Source organism: Myotis davidii, unplaced genomic scaffold (assembly GCF_000327345.1).
Source record: "Myotis davidii unplaced genomic scaffold, ASM32734v1 scaffold134, whole genome shotgun sequence".
NCBI classification, from domain to species: domain Eukaryota; kingdom Metazoa; phylum Chordata; class Mammalia; order Chiroptera; family Vespertilionidae; genus Myotis; species Myotis davidii.
Window position 1 is genome coordinate 4421490 of NW_006288853.1, and position 16829 is coordinate 4438318.

Sequence of the window (16829 nt, forward strand, 5' to 3'; positions counted from 1 at the left end):
AATAAAGCATGAGAAATGCTGGGCACGGCGCCTGGCACATAGTATGTGCTCAAAGGGAAACGGCAGGGGGCACCGTGGTACCCCTCCCCATCTGACAGCCAGGGGAATGGTGAGCATTTATGACTCAGGCCTGGCCATTCTGGGGATTTGACTAGTCCCCCACTGCAGGTTCACCTTGTCTTCACCTTTGGAATTTCCCCCCCGTGTGTATTTATTTTTTTCCTTTTTGTCAGCGGAAGAAAATTACAGTTCTGCCGGCATTGTCCATCACAGAAATAAGCACTTGCCGACGCAATTATAAAGGCCCAAATGAGGGAATTAGTTTTGCCGGTAATGCCAGTGTTGGGAAGAATCAGAAAAGACACCTTATCAATCAGGCCCTGAGCAGCAGCCAGTCCTGGACCCCTCTCCCAGGTGCTGACCACGGGGACAGGTGCTGACCTGCTGGCCAGTCGTGCTGGGCTGCACAAGCATCCACTAGGGCAGGCTGTCGGTGCGGGGGAACGGAAGCAGAGACGTTCTGAGCCCCCTCCAGGCCTCGGGAGCTGCAGGAGGCCAGCTCTTACCAAAAGCTACCTGGGCTTCTCGGTGTCCAGCCAGTGGCTGGGCAGTAGACCCAAATACACTTGACCGAGGGGAGCTCTTATCCAGGACTGACCCACCTCAACCAGCAGCCCAGGCACCTGCCAGCCATTTTCTGCTTTATTTTTCTCACAGATCCTATCACTGTCTGTCTGAAATGGTTATTTAGTTACTTCTCTCCCCCATTGTCTCCCTTTCTGATTGTAAGTCACCTTCCGGCAAGAGCGTTATCATGCTCATGGCTGTGACTTTAGTGCCTGGCACAGTCGCTGGCACATCGGAGAAGCTCAGGAAATACTTGCTGAATATGTGACTGAGGGGGAGTCTGGCCCCTGTCTTCCTGAAAGTTTTCCCCATGGGGTTCCAATACCCTCCACCTGCCCTCCGGACCCACCCTGCCCTTCTCACCCACTCTGCTTGTGCCCCATAGGCGACTGCCTGGGCCGTTTGGTGAGTCCCTGCCCTCCTCTGCCACAAAGGTTTGGCCAGAAGGGAGCTCAGAGGGGAGCTTGAGCCTGGGGGACCTGTCAGAGAGGCTTTTCGAACCCCAGCCACTCTGGCTGCTCAGTGCCCACCGTGGTGTCTGCTGATAGGTGCTCAGCCTCCAGGAGGAGGATCAGGCTGGCTCTCCGTGGCTGACCACGGAAGTTCCAGGTCTTACTGGATTTGTCAAAGATTTTGAGCCCAGTGCCTGAGCCCTGCACCGGGCACCAGGGAGGATACAAAAAGCAGTTAAGGTATGGGCTTCTCTGCAAGGGGAGGGGGCAGCATACACAGGCAGCTTTCAGGAATAGCAGACTGTGCTGCGTGCTCCAGAACGGGCACCGCGAGGGGCTCATCGTGAGAACAGTGAGCCAGCCATCAGGCGCTTGCACAGCATTTGGGAGTGAGGGGTTGTGGGCAGAGCTTGGACAGCAGTTACGGGATGAAGGGATGGCGAAACCAGGCAGTGAGAGAAGAGTCCGGGGGCATCGGGAGAAGTGAGCGCAAGACCACCGGGCCAGTGGCTGTGCCGTGCCCGGACACCAGGGGCCGGGCTGGGATTGACTCCGCAGCAGGGGGAGCACTGGAGGTTTGAGCTATTGGTTTTGACTTCGTGCCCTGGGCCGCCTCTGAGAGTCTCGGCATGTAGTGCGACATACCAGTGTACAACCGTGGGTGAGACTCCCACCCTAGGAGGGCAGTGGCGGGCACAGAGGCACCAGCGGGAGGGCCTGCAGCCGCTTGAGGTGCTCACCTGCACCTGGTCTGTCATTTCTCAGTGTTGCCGGGTACAGTCTGGGAGCCACCCAGCCTGCCAGCTGGCCCCCCATCCCCTACCCCGGTAGCAATCTGACTGGCCTTCGAGAGCCTGGAGGCCACCTGCCAGGAGATGACTGCTCATCCTGGAACATGGCGGGAGGGCAGAGGTGTTCATGATGCGGGAAGGACCTCTGTTCTCTCTGCACAGGCCCCTGGCCACTCCTGAAGTGGGCATGAGGGCCACTATCTGTCTGGCACTTGACTTGTCTGTTGGTCTTTCCGTTGCTCAGGCCTGTAGCCAGCCTTGGGAAGGAGATTGTTTTAAAAATGCCATGGCACCTGCATGCGGCTGGGGTGGAGCCTGTCACTGGCCCCGACCGCGCCCTCTGCTGGACCGGCTGGCATTGCAGAGCTGCTGAGGCCTCTGCCATGGGACTGCCTGGGGCTGTCTATCCCACAGTGCTGGTTGGTTACAGCGGTTCTCAACCTGTAGGTCGCGGCCCCTTTGGGGGTCGAACGACCCTTTCACAGGGGTCGCCTAAAACCATCGGAAAACACATATATAATTACATATTGTTTTTGTGATTAATCACTATGCTTTCATTATGTTCAGTTTTTAACAATGACAATACATCCTGCAGATCAGATATTTATACATATTGTTTTTGTGATTAATCACTATGCTTTAATTATGTTCAATTTGTAACAATGAAAAGACATCCTGCATATCAGATATTTACATTATGATTCATAACAGTAGCAAAATTATAGTTATGAAGTAGCAACGCACATAATTTTATGGTTGGGGGTCACCACAACATGAGGAACTGTATGAAAGGGTCGCGGCATTAGGAAGGCTGAGAACCACTGCTCTAAAACAAGGGCGTGGAGGCCAGCTCTGCACTTGCCTATCAGTCGTGAGATTTGGGCAAGTTACTTAACATCATCTCTGGCTCGTCTGTGTGTCAAAGGCAGAGAGCCGGCGTTATCATGGTGCCTCCTCATGGTGGTGTGGCCCCAACTGAAATGTACACACGGATACTGTTAGGTGGGTGTGGGTGCCAATGTGGCGACAGAGGACAGCTACCAGGAGCTTTCCTGAGCTGCTTTTATGTCCTGGCCCCCTGACCCCGCCCTGCCCCACTCTCGGGGAGCCACCGCTTAGCAGCGTGAGAAGCACATCAGCGCACAGCTTCAGCTCCGGCGCAGTCAGGGCTGGGAATATTGCAGAGCCCGAAGCCAGCCTCGGGGCGGGGAAGACAGGAGCGGGGAAGCCAGGCGGAGGGAGGAAGCGGCCTACGCAGATGGGGCAGAGCCAGGCAGGTGCCAGGGCCAGTCGGGCCCAGCCTGGGTCCGAGAGGAGGCTGGAGCCCGCAGCAAAGGCTGGAAGGCAGGCAGAAGAGGAGGGGCTGCCCCCTGAGGGCACCAGGGGTTGGATTTGCTGCCTCCTCCCGGGCACAGGGAGCAGAGCCCCTCTCCCAGCCCCACTGCAGCCCGGCACTGGCCCTGGGGAGGCCCTCTCTGCTGGCTGCCCCCACCCTGGCAGGGGCACAGATGCAGTTTTCCATCTTATTATTCTGCTTCATGCATTTGAAAAATGGAAGTTCTCCCGCTCCCCTTCACCACGCATACATATTTCATACGGTCATTGGACAGTGGCACTAAAGGACTCACAAATCTTCCTGGTCAGCATGGGCGGCCTGGGCGGGCGGCAAGAGGCCCCCAGGGAAAGGGGTCACTGTGCGAGCCATTGTGCCCGGCCCACCTGGGGGTGGAGGGGGCAGGAGAATGGCAGCTCTATCTGTCCCCAGGGGCTCAACACTGAATCTCCCTCCGCCTCAGCTGCTCCAGGCGCCAGGGTGAAGGGTACTGTACAAGGGGACCTCGGGGGTCCTCCCCACCCTGACAGTCCAAGTGCAAGTCTGGAGGCACCCAGGGTCCCTGTGTGGCTTTCAGGTGCCCCAGGCCCCTCACTTCCTGCACGAGCCCAGCCCTCTCTACCTCCCCGATCCCCTTCCTGCTTCCGGGCCACCCTCCCTGCCTTTCCCCGGCCCCCATCTCTTCACCCTTCCTGCTCCATTCCTCTTGTTCCCTTTGAAACCTCTCTCCTCCTTGTCTTTGCCCCCATCTCTCCACCAACTCCCTTCCCCTCACCCCTCGCTTCTTACTCGTATTTAATCATCCATTTCCCAGCATCGCGAAGCGCTGCTATGTGCAGGCATCGTCCGAGCCGGAAGGTGAGCCTGGCAGCTGTGGCCCTGACCTCATGGCCACAGACACTCTCCTTTGACAAACGAGGATGCTGAGGCCCTGGGGTTGCTCTTTGGTCACACGGTGACCTGGGCTGTTGACACTGGCCTGGAACGGGGCTCTCTGCACATTGACCCCTCGGCGTGGGCTCGATGGCAGCTGTTCCCCAGGCCGAGCTGCAGTGATTCTGGTCTAATAATACCAAACAGGGTGAGGTTATATGTCAGTGGGATGGAAGGGAACATGGGCTCCTCCCCTCCCCTGCCCCTCCAGTCCCTGGAAGCGGGGGAGAGAGGCCGGCTGTTGGGAGGGGCTTTGGTCTCCTCTCTCCGGGAAGAACCAGTGCCTCTGCTTCTGAGGGCCAGCTCCCCTCTTGGGTTAGAAGCAGTAACACACTGAGACTCAGAGCATGGTAAGGCGGCCCTGGGTGCAAATCCTTGCTCTGCTCCCTTTTATAGCTGTGAAGCCTGCGGCGAGCTATTTGCCTTCTCTGTGCCGCGGTTTCCCTGTCTCTAATAGGATTATCATGAAGAGGTTTACTCTGGGCCCCACTGGGGCCTAGGCCTCAGTTTTGTGATCTGTGAGATGGGTGGAAATGTCTGTCTTCCTCATCACGCTGTGAGGGTAAACATGGATGGTCTTTGAAAATGTAAACGGTATGCTGGCACAGGCTGGCGGGGTCACCATTCTCGCTCTTGTCATCATCATGAGGCGCGCCTCTCTCCCTCCAGGCTCTTTCCACTGCTTGTGATAGAAAGCTGTTGGATTAGCCTGGGTAAAACAGGTCTTGTTGGACTCACAGACCAAACTGCGGTGGGAAGGGATGTAACCCCAGGACCCGAGAAGTACCAGGACCCAGCCCCTGTCTTCCAGCTCCCCCCTGGGGGCACCTTCATCCTCCCCAACCACCCAACCGCCCCCAGTTCACTCTGGTCCAGCTTCACTGCTATGGAGGAAAACTTCTACCCTGTCAACCATTTAAAGAATCCCAGGGAAGGATTCTGATTGGCCAACTGCAGTCGGGGGCCACTCCCAGCCCAGTCCTGTGGTCATGGGCAGAACAGGCAGCTCCCACTCAGACCACTTGTTCAGGCAGAGAGAGGTGCCAGAGAAGATGGGTCGGGAGAAAAGAGGGTGTTTGCAGTGGAAGAGGTTGCCAGTCAGATGACAGTCTGCCCTATGCATGCGATGGATTATTCCTGGGGTTCAAGGAGGGGCACCAGAAATGTCCCTGAGGTGCCTCTTTCACTGGGCAGCGCATCTGACTTGGCATCTTTAGAGACGGGAGAAAAACTGGAGAATCCAGCAAATGCTGACCCCCCCTCCCCCCCGTGCCCCCTTCATTTGTGATATTTCTCAAACTGACAGGTCATGACACCAAGCCCCTGAGATCTGCAAAGAATAAGCCTGCCCGGCCTGACATGAGGCAGGAGGGGTGGTTTCCCGAAGTTAGGGATTTCGGTAAAAGATGGAGCTTCCAGAACCCTGCTCTCCCGTATACATTTAAATAGCTGTTTGTGACTGGGGCAACCATGTTGACCTTCGTGGCTCTAGAAAGCTTGGCGTGGGCCAGAGGAGTCGTGCGGGAGGACCGAGGCTGGCTGTGGACAGCTCCTGGTGGGGCCAGGGCCTCAGCCGGGCCTGGCAGTGACGACTTGTTCTCACCTTTGCAGGCAACGGACAATGACGTGGGCACCTTCGGGGAAGTCAGCTACTTCTTCAGCGACGACCCAGACCGGTGAGACCCTGCCCCGCTCCTTCCCGGTGGCCTCTGCCGCTCCTGTGATGGAAACTTCTCAGTGCCCGGGAGGGGCTGCGACCCAGGGCTGGAGCCCTGGGCTGGGAGCGGGAACCCAAGGGCACTGCTGCTAGTTGGACCCTGATGCGGTACAGTCTTGCCCAAGTCCCCTGAGGTCTCCGGGGCAGTTTCTCTGACCCTCAAAAGACAGCGTTTCCAGGCAGCTTCGAAGCTCATGAGAGCACAGGGGCCGCGCCGGCCACGCTTTCGAAGCCCTCGCCGTGTGTCAGGGATTTGGCCAAGTGCTTCGCGTGCGTTTTCAGATGTAACTCTCCAAACGAAATGCTGGAGCTCAGTGCTCGGCACTCCTGTCATCCTACTTCAGGGATGAGAAACCGCAGCCCAGAGAGGCTAAGTCACTGGCTCGGAGTCTGCAGCTCGGCCAGCACACGGCACGCAGGGCCAGGCCTCGCGTGTGGTCTCACCACAGAGGCACAGCCTCCGGGGGCGGGGGGAAGGGGACATGCTGCAGCCATTAGGCAGGTGCCCGCCTCACCGCCCGACCCACGCCAGCCTCGCCCTGCCACCCGCCATGCTTCTGGGCATCTCTCTCTCTTATCTGTGGTGAAGCTGAGCCGGGAGCAGCTCTCGTTTTGAACGTGATCGAGAGCCAAGTTGAATTCAGAGGGCAGGTCTGCTTCCGAAGCCGAAGTGTCTGATGCATCGGGAAGCCCAACAGGATGAGGGCAGCTCTGGCTGTCAGCCTGGATTACGGGCCCGGCTGTAAATGACCAGGAAGAGACGGATTGTTGGGTGCATTCCGGCCGTTCTCTGCCGCGGAGATGGGGCCTCAAAACGGGAGGAAGGAATGAGCAGCAGGACCGATGCACAGGGCACCCAGTCCCTCAGGGATCTGTGTTCAGGGGGCCTTGTCCTGGTCATCTTGGGTGTCCTCATCGCCTCCCATCTTCTGGGCCAGGGCTTTCCTGGTCTCTGAGCCAGGATCTTCCAGGCCTGGTGGCTGGCAGCCGTGGAACAGGTCAGGGCACACAAATGTCAGCTGACGACTCACGGGGGCACCTGAGGGGGTGTCGAGAGGAGCCAGGTAGACCTTGCTCCTCCCCAGGAGACGTGCGTGAGGCTCAGTCCCTCGAGCAGAAGACGGGGGGTAACTCCTGAGAGAGGACCAAACTCGCTATCCTGGCTGGGTGTTCAAAACATTTTGGTTCAGCACCCTCTGGATGGCAAAATTTGTTTTATTGCCCAGATGTGTGTGTGTTTTTATTGCAATATAATTTGACATAAATACGGTATTTGTTTCAGGTGCCCAGCATAATGATTTATACTTGTGTGTGTTGTGAAATAATCACCACAATAAGTCTAGTTCACATTTGCCAACATGTATAGTTATCCATTTTTTTCTTGAGATGAGAACTTTTAAGATCTCTCTTAGCAACATTGGAATATGCAATACAACGTTATTAGCTATAGTCTTTGCATATACATTGCTGTACATTGCATCCCCATGTGTATTTATTTTGACAGTGGTTCGGTTTTATCCTTCTGCATGTAGCTGTCCAGTTTCCCCAACACCCTTTATTGAAGAGACTACCCTTTCTTCATTGTACATTCTTGGCTTCTTTGTCATAAATTAATTGACCACATATGTGTGGGTTTATTTCTAGACTCTATTCTGTTCCATTGATCTACGTGTCTGTTTTTATGCCAATATCATACTGTACTGATTACTATGGCTTTGTAATATAGTTTGAACTCAGGGAGCATGATGCCTCCAGCTTCGTTGTTCTTTCTCAAGATTGCTTTGGATATTCTGGGTCTTTTGTGGTTCCACATAAATTTTAGGATTATTTGTTGTGGATAAAGAATTCTTGGTTGGTGGTTTTGTCTTTCCACACTAAATATTTCTCCTCCAAAAGTTTTTTGGTGGAATCTTTAGTGCTTTCTATATGTGGTACCACATCTTCTGCAAATAGTGACAGTTTTACTTTTTCCTTTCTGATTTGGATAACTTTTTCTTTCTTGCCTAATTGCTGTGGCTAGGACTTTCAAAACTAAGTTGAATAAAAGTGATGAGAGTAGGTATCTTTGTCTTGTTCCTTATCTTAGAGGAAAAGCTTTCAGCTTTTTTCCATTAAGTATGATGTTAGCTGTGGGCTTGTCATCTATGGCTTGTATTATATTGAGATACATTCCCTCTGTACCCAGTTTGTTGAAAGTTTTTTTTATAATAAAAGGATCTTGAATTTTGTCAAATGCTTTTTCTGCATCAATTGAGACGATGATATGATTTTTATCCTTTAATGTTGTATCCTGTTAATGAATATCACACCCATGATCTGTGGTATCACATTCTCATATCTCTGAAGGAAATCCTACATGATCATGGTGTGTGATCCCTTTAACTGAATTGGGTTGGCTAATATTTCGTTGAGGATTTTTGCATCTATGTTCATCAGGAATATTGGCCTGTAACATTTTTCTGTTGGTGTCCTTGCCTGGTTTTGGTATCAGGTTAATGCTGGCCTCATAAAATGAGTTTGTAAGTGTTCCCTCCTCTTCTGTTTTTGGAAGAGTTTGAGAAGGATTGGTGTTAATTCATCCTGAGTGTTTGGTAGAATGTATCAGTGAAGCTGTCTGGTCCTTGACTTTGGTTTGTTGAGAGATTTGTATTACTGATTCGATTTCATTAGTAGTTATTTTTTCAGGTTTTGTTTCCTTTTTTGTTTGTTTCTTTTTTTATAGATTTTCTGTTTCTTGATTCAGTCTTGGTAAATTGTATCTAGGAATTTATCCATTTCTTCTAGGTTGTCCAATTTATTGGCACATAATTATTCATACTGGTCTCTTATGACCTTTTGTATTTGTGTGGTGTCAGTTACAAGAATCTCTGCCCCTTACAGTTCTCCACATCTGACTGTCCAGAGGCAGAAAGTCCTGTTTGCAGCAAAGGAGGGTCATTCTTCCCGAGTTTCTTCTTTGAGTAAATCCACCTACTCCTGCCCTTTCAGTACCTGACACGTCACCTCCCATGTGGTCCTGATTCCTGCCCACTACCTCCCACCCGACTCCCCATTACAAATAGATGCTCTTCTTATTGAGGGCACGTTAAAAAGGCAGATTTCAGACTTCAATTATCTGTGTCTGTTTATCGCCTCGGGCGAGGACAGGCTGGTAAGTGCAGGCCCTATCTACAAGCTGCTTTACACCAAGCTGTTCTCTCATCCTCCTTCCTGCCTGGCCTAGGTTCTCTCTGGACAAGGACACGGGACTTATCATGCTGATCGCCAAACTGGACTATGAGCTCATCCAGCGCTTCACCTTGACCGTCATCGCCCGGGATGGGGGCGGGGAGGAGACCACAGGCCGGGTCCGGATCAACGTGTTGGACGTCAACGACAATGTGCCCACCTTCCAGAAGGATGCCTACGTGGGCGCCCTGCGAGAGAATGAGCCTTCCGTCACACAGCTGGTGCGGCTCCGGGTAAGGCGCCAGGCTTTCCTGCAGCCCGGCCATTCATCTTATCCTCGGCCTGTACCCTCTTCCTGGCGATTCCCCTGGGAAGCCACTGCGAGAGCTGCTAACTCCATCACAAAGAAGTCCACCGGATTTGGGGGTCACGTTCTTGGTCTGTGTGAGGACCAAGTGCAGCTAGTGCCTGCCTCAGCTTAGATTTCAGGTCACCGTTCAGCAATGGCTGCCCCCTTCATCTCCCTTGGCAGGTGCGAGCAGTTTCTTGTGTGAGGACCCCCTTTAGAGGCTGCTGAGAATCAGGAAGTGCTGTAGCTGGCAGGGACCAGAGGCCCCAGGCACAGCCACCTCACAGGAAGGGAGCAGGTGGGAAGAGGGAACCCCAGACGGCACAGTGAATTAGCTGAGTAGTCGAGGCCGGGCTAGAACTCGGGACTCTACATTCCAGATGTCCTCCTGCAGCGCGTCCCCAGCAGGCTCCAGCGACCTCTGTCCATGAAGCTGCTCGGTGTCCTCACGCCCCTTCCTCCCTCTGCCCACCCAGAGTGACAGAACCAGGGCCTCCATTTAGAACTCGTTTCTGAAACGAGGGGGAGGAGGTGGGCAAGGAGCACACAGAAGGCAGGACCATGTGCCCACCCAGCATGGGCCATGCTCCCTGTGGGGCCCTGCTCTCTCTCCGCCCCCCGCCCCCCCACTCCGCTCCTGTTGTGCCCAGGGTGGTGGGCCACCCTTAGGCTCTCTTCAGTCAGACATCGGGAAAGCAGCTGCTCATCAGCCACCCAGGAGACAGTCCAGGGGGGGAAGGATCTGACCCCCTCCCGAGTGCCTTCTTCCCTCCTTGCATTCATGCACCATTCATTTATTAGATACCTACTGTGTGCAAACACCATGCTGGACTCTAGGTATGCAGCTGCAATCAAGAAACACAGGTTCCTGCTCGCCAGGAGCTAACAGTCTGAACAGACAGGCAGAAATTATACAAGAAGTCGGGGGAACCGATGGGGTGCACAGCACAGGGCCCTAACCCAGTCTCGAGGTCAGGGAGGGCCTCCGTGGGTGGGATGTGCAAGCTGGGACGGAATGGGCTGGAGGTGGTCCTGCCAGGTGTGGTGGAGACCCTCTCTGTCCCCTGGGTGAGGCCTGGCCTTGCCCACTTCTCCCGAGGCCTCCAGCCTGCCCTCCAGATTCCCCAGGGTAGCTCCTCACTCAACATGAGACGTGTCTGCTGGGCGCCAGACAGCAGCCTCCAGCTGCAAGGCCAGGAGGGTCTGATCACCCAGGAAGAGGGCGCTGAGAGGAACCAGCCCTCCTCCCACCCACCCTCCTCTGGCTCACAGGGCTCTGTCCATCCTCTTCCTTCCAGGCAACAGACGAAGACTCCCCTCCCAACAACCAGATTACCTACAGCATCGTCAACGCCTCCGCCTTCGGCAGCTACTTCGACATCAGCGTGTATGAAGGCTATGCAGGTACAGGGAACAGGACTGGGGGTACGGCCAGGAGGAGGGCTGGCAGGTGGGAGCTGGGTTGTGCACTCACACCTGTCTCAGAAGGGGGCTCTCTGACTCTCAGACACGCGGGAGCATTCGGGGAGCTTCCCCGTAGCTCCTGTTGGCTGGAGCAGCACGTGGCATGCGGCCACCCCTCCATGGGTCAAGATCTCTGTCTCAGACGGGCCAGGTTTTTCTCGGGGTCGTAGGCCCAGGGCCAGCCAGGCGGCCGATATTCCCACAATCAGAGGAGTCCCTATATCTCTGCAAGGCTGTCTGGGTAGACCTGTGGGGTGGAGACTCGTTAGTCAAGCTTCCCCATCCTGTGGGCTTTCTGCGACTGCCCCCACCCCTCTGAGGACCCTGCCTGGCCCAGGCACAGTTCCACACTTTGGACCCTGCCCTGCCTGCCCTCTGTGAGTCCTGATCCCTAGAGGCTGTGAAAGGAGTAGCAGCAGCAACTTCAAGCTCCACCATCCCATGGGGCCACCTCTTCTTTTTCAGATGAAGCAACTGGGACACAGAGACAGGGACCCACTTGCCCGAGGCCACACAGCAAAGCTGTCCGGGAGACGCTGTGGTCTAGCTCTTGGTTGCCTCTCCAGCCTTGTCTTCGGGCACTTCCCCTCCCACCACCAGAACCCGGCAGCTCGGAACCCTCTCTCTGAGCTCTCCTCTGACAGTGGCCACTGCCTTGTCTTTGCGTGTCTCTCCCATTGCCTGGCCTCCCTTCCCCCGCTGGCTGCTCTAAGGGCTCCTGTGGACATCCCCTCTCTGAAAAGCGTCCCTAATGCCTGAAGCTGTGCTCACTGCCCACAAGGCAGAAGGGACGCACATTGGATGACTCTGGGTCCAGTGCTCACTCCCAGCACCCCACCGCAGGGCCAGAGAAACGCAGGCGCAGAGATCACAGCCCTGGCTGCAGAGGCTGTCGCCTGACGCTCTCTGTCAAGTCGGTGCCCCTTTAAGAAATGTGACAGTGCCGTGCCTCTCCCCACCCTCTCACCTCCCCTTCCCCTCCGCTGCAAGGACCTCCCTTCGGTTTTATATGACTAGAGCAATAATTTGATTTCTGTTTTCCAAATAGAAAGTGGCAATTTAATATTGTTGCAGTGCCTTTGCAGATTGCCCAGGCCCCCACTCCCGAGCGAATTTGCCTTCCCATCCAAAACCGAGCATCCGTGGGTTCACACCAAAGGGGACTGTGGTGAGAGTTCAGGCCGTGCAGGGTGGGGATGTGTGAGGTCTTAGCGCCCCCTCCCCCAGATCCTGCCTCTCCACCTCTGTCCACCTCTGGCATTAGGGGTCTTCACCCACCTTCTAGCAGAGTCTGCGGAGGGTAAATTCTGCAATGCCATCCACTGAGTGTCCCTCAAGGGGTCTACATAGTGCCCAGAGCGGCTATTGGAGAGGCATGAAGAGCCTGTATGGTAAAGAGAGGAGGGAGGGAGAGAAGAGAAATAAAGGCAATGAGAGCAAAAGACAGGGAGCTGCCACCTGTACCCCACTACCTACTCCACCCCCGACACTGGGCAGTAAAGCCCGTTATCTGGACGGTATCAGGAGCAGTAACAAGGACAGGACTAAAGAGCTTGGGCATGACCCTGACCTCCAGACAAGTGCCAGATGAGTGGGTGAGACAGACAGAAAGACAAGTAGGAATGACACTTTCTGGGAAAGAGCCTGGACTCTGGATTCAGACAAACCTGGGCTCGAATTGTGGCTCTATTGAGTTCCTAGCTGTGTGTCTCTGGGCAAGTTACTAAACCTCTCTGAGCTTGGATCCTTCATCTGTAAAGCGGGGCGTACATTCCCACCAGAGTAGCCGCACCTGGTGGCCTCGCACGGGGCCTGGCACATATCAGGCAGTCAGTAAACCTAAGTCAACACCACGAGGTTCCAGGAGTTCATGCCAGCTGTCCTCTCCTGCCCCGAGGGAAGCCCTGGCTGGATGGGTACTGAAGGCTGCTTACAGGGGCCCTGGGGCCCTGTTCCTGTCATTTCAGTGATCAGTGTGAGCCGCCCCCTGGATTACGAGCAGATACCCAACGGACTGATTTATCTGACGGTCATGGCCAAGGACGCTGGCAACCCCCCTCTGAACAGCACTGTCCCTGTCACCATCGAGGTGTTTGTAAGTACCCAGGGGCGCTGGCCTTGCCCTCCAGGGTAAGGGGTGGTGAGGGCTTCCCAGGGTGCCAGGGGCCCCTCCTGAGCCCTGTGTCCCCAAGTCCTTGACTGTCCCCACAGCTCAGGGGCTTACCTGGCAGACCATCCCAAAGGCTGTCCTAGCAAACCTGCCAGCCTGGCCAGGGAGGTCCGGGGCCTCAGGACACCCTGTCAGGGGAACAGGAGCTGGAGGAAGTGCCGTGGGATCCCCCACCTAGAGCTACATTCTGTGAAGTTCAAGGGAATTCCTGAAGGCCATCTCCTCTCCTGTCTCTCTCTCCCTCTCTTTCTTTTCACTTCCTTTTTCCGCCCCTCTGAAGATCTAAAGGGGCCTGAAAGCGAACCACAGCTTGTCTGACATGGATATCACGCACACCTTAGTGGGCTTAGTGTCTGAAGTGATCAGTCTCTGAATCCGTCTCCACGCTGGCTCACTGGCCCTGTGCAGCCCCCCAGCCTCCAGGGGATGAGATGGTGGTGACGATAGGCCTTCCCCCCACCCACCCCCCGAGACCCTTCAGCACTGCACACGCACAAGCCTGCCCCCATCTCATAGAGGCGGCTGCCTGCAGGGGAGGGCGAACATGTTGATGGAAGAGTTAGCATGTTACCGATTCCAGGAGAATGAGATCAGATTGTCAGGTTACGAGATACGCTGTGATTTGACATATGCTCAGGAAGATACCTCACCCAGAGCTGGCTTGCTGGATGACCTCCCTGTCCCAACTGGCTTTGCCAGCAGCCCCTGGTTCTGCCCTGCCCCTAGCTTCGTCCTCACAACTGAGGCTGAGGCTCCAGGGCCAGACACCGAGTGCAAAGGTCCTCATCTGGGCAGGGGACCCCACTTGCTTACGAAATGGGATGGGGCTGGCCGTGATAGAAAAGCCAAGAGTGGGTGCATGGAGCAGGGTTGAGGGGCGGCATGGGGGCGTGCAACAGAGGGAAGGGCAGAGAGTCAGGGGCCTTATCTCGGGCATGTCGGGCTGCAGAAGTGGCAGGGAGGACAGGAAGAGATCCCAGGAGCCTAAACACCTGCCCGTTGAACCTGCAACCTTCCACCTGAAATGCTAAGGCTTATACCAGCCAACTAGAATGATGCCCTGCCCATCAGAACCACGTCCTGGTACTCTTTTTAAAATTGTGTTTTTCAATTACAGTTGGCATACAATATTATATACGTTTTAGGTATGCAACATGGTGACCAGAAGTGCACAACTGCTAATACACAACTTGCAAAGTGGTTACCCCAAGTCGAGTACCCACCTGACACCGGCCATCGTTGTTACAGTGTTATTGGCTCTATTCCCTCAGAGCTGTCCTGAGGGTCAGAAGGGGCTCCACACTCTCCTTCCAGGGCTTCCCTAGCCCCCCATCCCCCACCCCCACCCCTGGCAGGAGGAGGGTCTGGCAACAGAGGCAGGGGCCACCCTGGCTGTGGGTGAACATCGTCTCTCAAGCAGGACTTTGGGATGTGTAGTCACTGAGTCTAAGGACCATACTTGAAAAGGTCACCGCCTTTGGGTTAATTTTGCACGTGGGTGGTTTTTAAGTAGCTGTCACTCGTCTGAGCTGCCGTCTCCCTCCACCAGGCCGTGGACCGCAGCACCGACTGCACAGGGTGGGGGTGGGGAAAGGCAGATCCTAGTGACAGGGTTCTGGAAGGAGGAGGGGCGGGTGAGAGGGGCCAGGTGACTCCTTTCATCCACTGCTTGTTGGTTTTTAATAAAGAAGTCAAACTCGGTTTGTAGATTTCCCATTAGGGGACAATAAGCTTTTGTAGAGGGAGCCGCTGAATTAGAACTAATAGCGAATGCAGCACCAGGATCCAGGGAAATATCACCGCTAATAAGTTTCTGCCTCATGCTCTGTCACTGACATTCTCAGAGCTGTTTCGTGCAGCCAAGCAGAAGGCTTAAATAGACACACATATGGGGCACCGGTGCCGCGCCAGGGGACACCGGGCATGCTGTTGAGGCTTTGGATGTGTGGCAAGGCCTCCCACAGCCAGTCCACTGAGAGTGGGGAGGTAGGGGCAGATCAGCATCAGCCAGGGTGCAGCCAGAGCCAGGGCCGCACCAGGAGAGAAGCGTGTCCCTCTCCGGGCACCCACAGTCCCGGTAGGATGGGGTTCTCTGAAGTCCCGAGGGGCGGACGGCCCCATATCATGCCTCCCTCACGTTCACATTTGATCAGCCAAAGTGATTCTGGCAAAGGGGGTTTACTGAGGAGTCTCCCTCATCGGAGCTCCCAGTTCTGGGTACGTGAGGCCCTTGGGGCCGGCATTGTGCGGGGCTCGTGGGGAAAGCAGGGAAGGCCCCGAGTCGGGGGGTGGGGGGCAAAAGGCTTCCTCCAAGATGGGAACAGGGGCCAGTTCTTGTTGAGTGACGGCGAAAGGCAGGGGGTGAGGGAGAGAGTCTTAAAGGGTAGGCATGTCTCCCTGATGGTGGAGGGAGATGGCGTGTGGAGGAGCGGGAGACAGGCTGCACCGGGCCCACCACTGCCCCTCTCCCCTGTCACTGGTGGAGGCTGGGCCAGAGGAGGGGTTGCTTCAGATCTGAAGAGGGGGGTCTGAGCCAGGATGCGCCAGGGGTGGAGGAGCCGTGCTGCTGTGAATGTGCAGTGGGGTCTGGAATTCAGGCCGGGAACCCACCTGACCCCCTGCCTGCACACCTCAGTGCCTTCCTGGTTGGGCTGCTCCTTTCTCCCTTCATTTCTGGGAGGGTTTCTAGAACCTTCCACCATCACCTTGGCAGAGCTGTGGAAGAAAGTCTGAGTAGGCATCCCCTTCGTGGGGCCGATGAGCTAAAAGTGGGAGAACTGGAGTAAGCTTGGAGCTCGGCTTACTCAGGAAGACCGACGGGAGAGCCGGGGGGCCGGGAGTGGTAGGGAGTCCCGACTGCTGCCTTCTTTCTCCATCTCCCTGGTCCTCACCCTCCCTTCCTGACCCCCACATGTTTCCCCAAGGCCTGTCCCACCTCCTTGAACCATAGCTTAGCCAGAGGGGCACCTGGCCCCCCGTGACACCTGCCTGGCTCTGGTTATACGTCGGGGCCAGAGTACCTCCGTGCCAGCCATGCCCAGCCTCCGTTTGATGCCAGCACAGGACAGCTGACCAGCCCCCACTGCCGCCCTGGCTCCTGCAACCTGTCTGTCTGCTTTGCAGGATGAAAATGACAACCCTCCCACCTTCAGCAAGCCTGCGTACTTCGTCTCTGTGGTGGAGAGCATCATGGCAGGTACAGGCCCAGGCGGGAGGGCGTGAAGGCAGGGGTCAGCAGGCGCGGCACTGCGGTGGGCTGTCCACCATGGCCCTCCCTGTCTGTTTCTCATGACCAGTGAGGGGAGCCTTTGGAGATGCTCAGTTATCTGCCAGCCAACGGTTGCTTGCAGAGCACCTACTATGTGCAGCTGCTCCACTAGGCACTTGATTTCTGCTCCCCCGCAGCTACAGTCTAGCAGGGAAGACAGTAATGATTGGTGACTAACCCAGCAACCGTGGTTAACAAGGGGGTGCAGAGAGTTCTGAGATTACGATGCTGTGAGCTAGGGGCCAGGATGGCCAAAAGGTGGCACGTGCTCCAATGTGAGGACAAGAGTAGGAGGCTCATCCCTCAGTCATGTCTCAGGCTCCAGGGCTCAGCTTGCAGACCCAGGGCCATAAGCTCCACACTCAGGATCCAGGCAACCTGTACTGACCTCAGGGCAGGCTGGCAGCTTCACTTGCATCCAGAGAGGACATTCTATAGGGGAGGATGTGTCAGCAATTGCTGAAGCAGCTGAGGAGTCAGAGAAGCTAAGGGGTCAGGGTCAGGTAGAGTCGGGGGACAGCTGGGGGAGCCAGGGGCAGCCGGGGGAGCCAGGGACA

The 16829-nt window shown here is 55.7% G+C and overlaps 1 protein-coding gene across 1 annotated transcript in view; it reads left to right on the forward strand.

Moving 5' to 3' along the window:
* Nucleotides 1-16829, forward strand: part of CDH23 (cadherin-related 23) — a 413720-nt gene that overhangs the window by 241608 nt on the left and 155283 nt on the right. The window contains exons 14-18 of the mRNA XM_015562107.1: nucleotides 5748-5812; nucleotides 9077-9314; nucleotides 10669-10774; nucleotides 12802-12929; nucleotides 16128-16200. Of these exons, the coding sequence (XP_015417593.1) occupies nucleotides 5748-5812; nucleotides 9077-9314; nucleotides 10669-10774; nucleotides 12802-12929; nucleotides 16128-16200 (610 nt within the window). The remainder of the gene's footprint in view (nucleotides 1-5747; nucleotides 5813-9076; nucleotides 9315-10668; nucleotides 10775-12801; nucleotides 12930-16127; nucleotides 16201-16829) is intronic.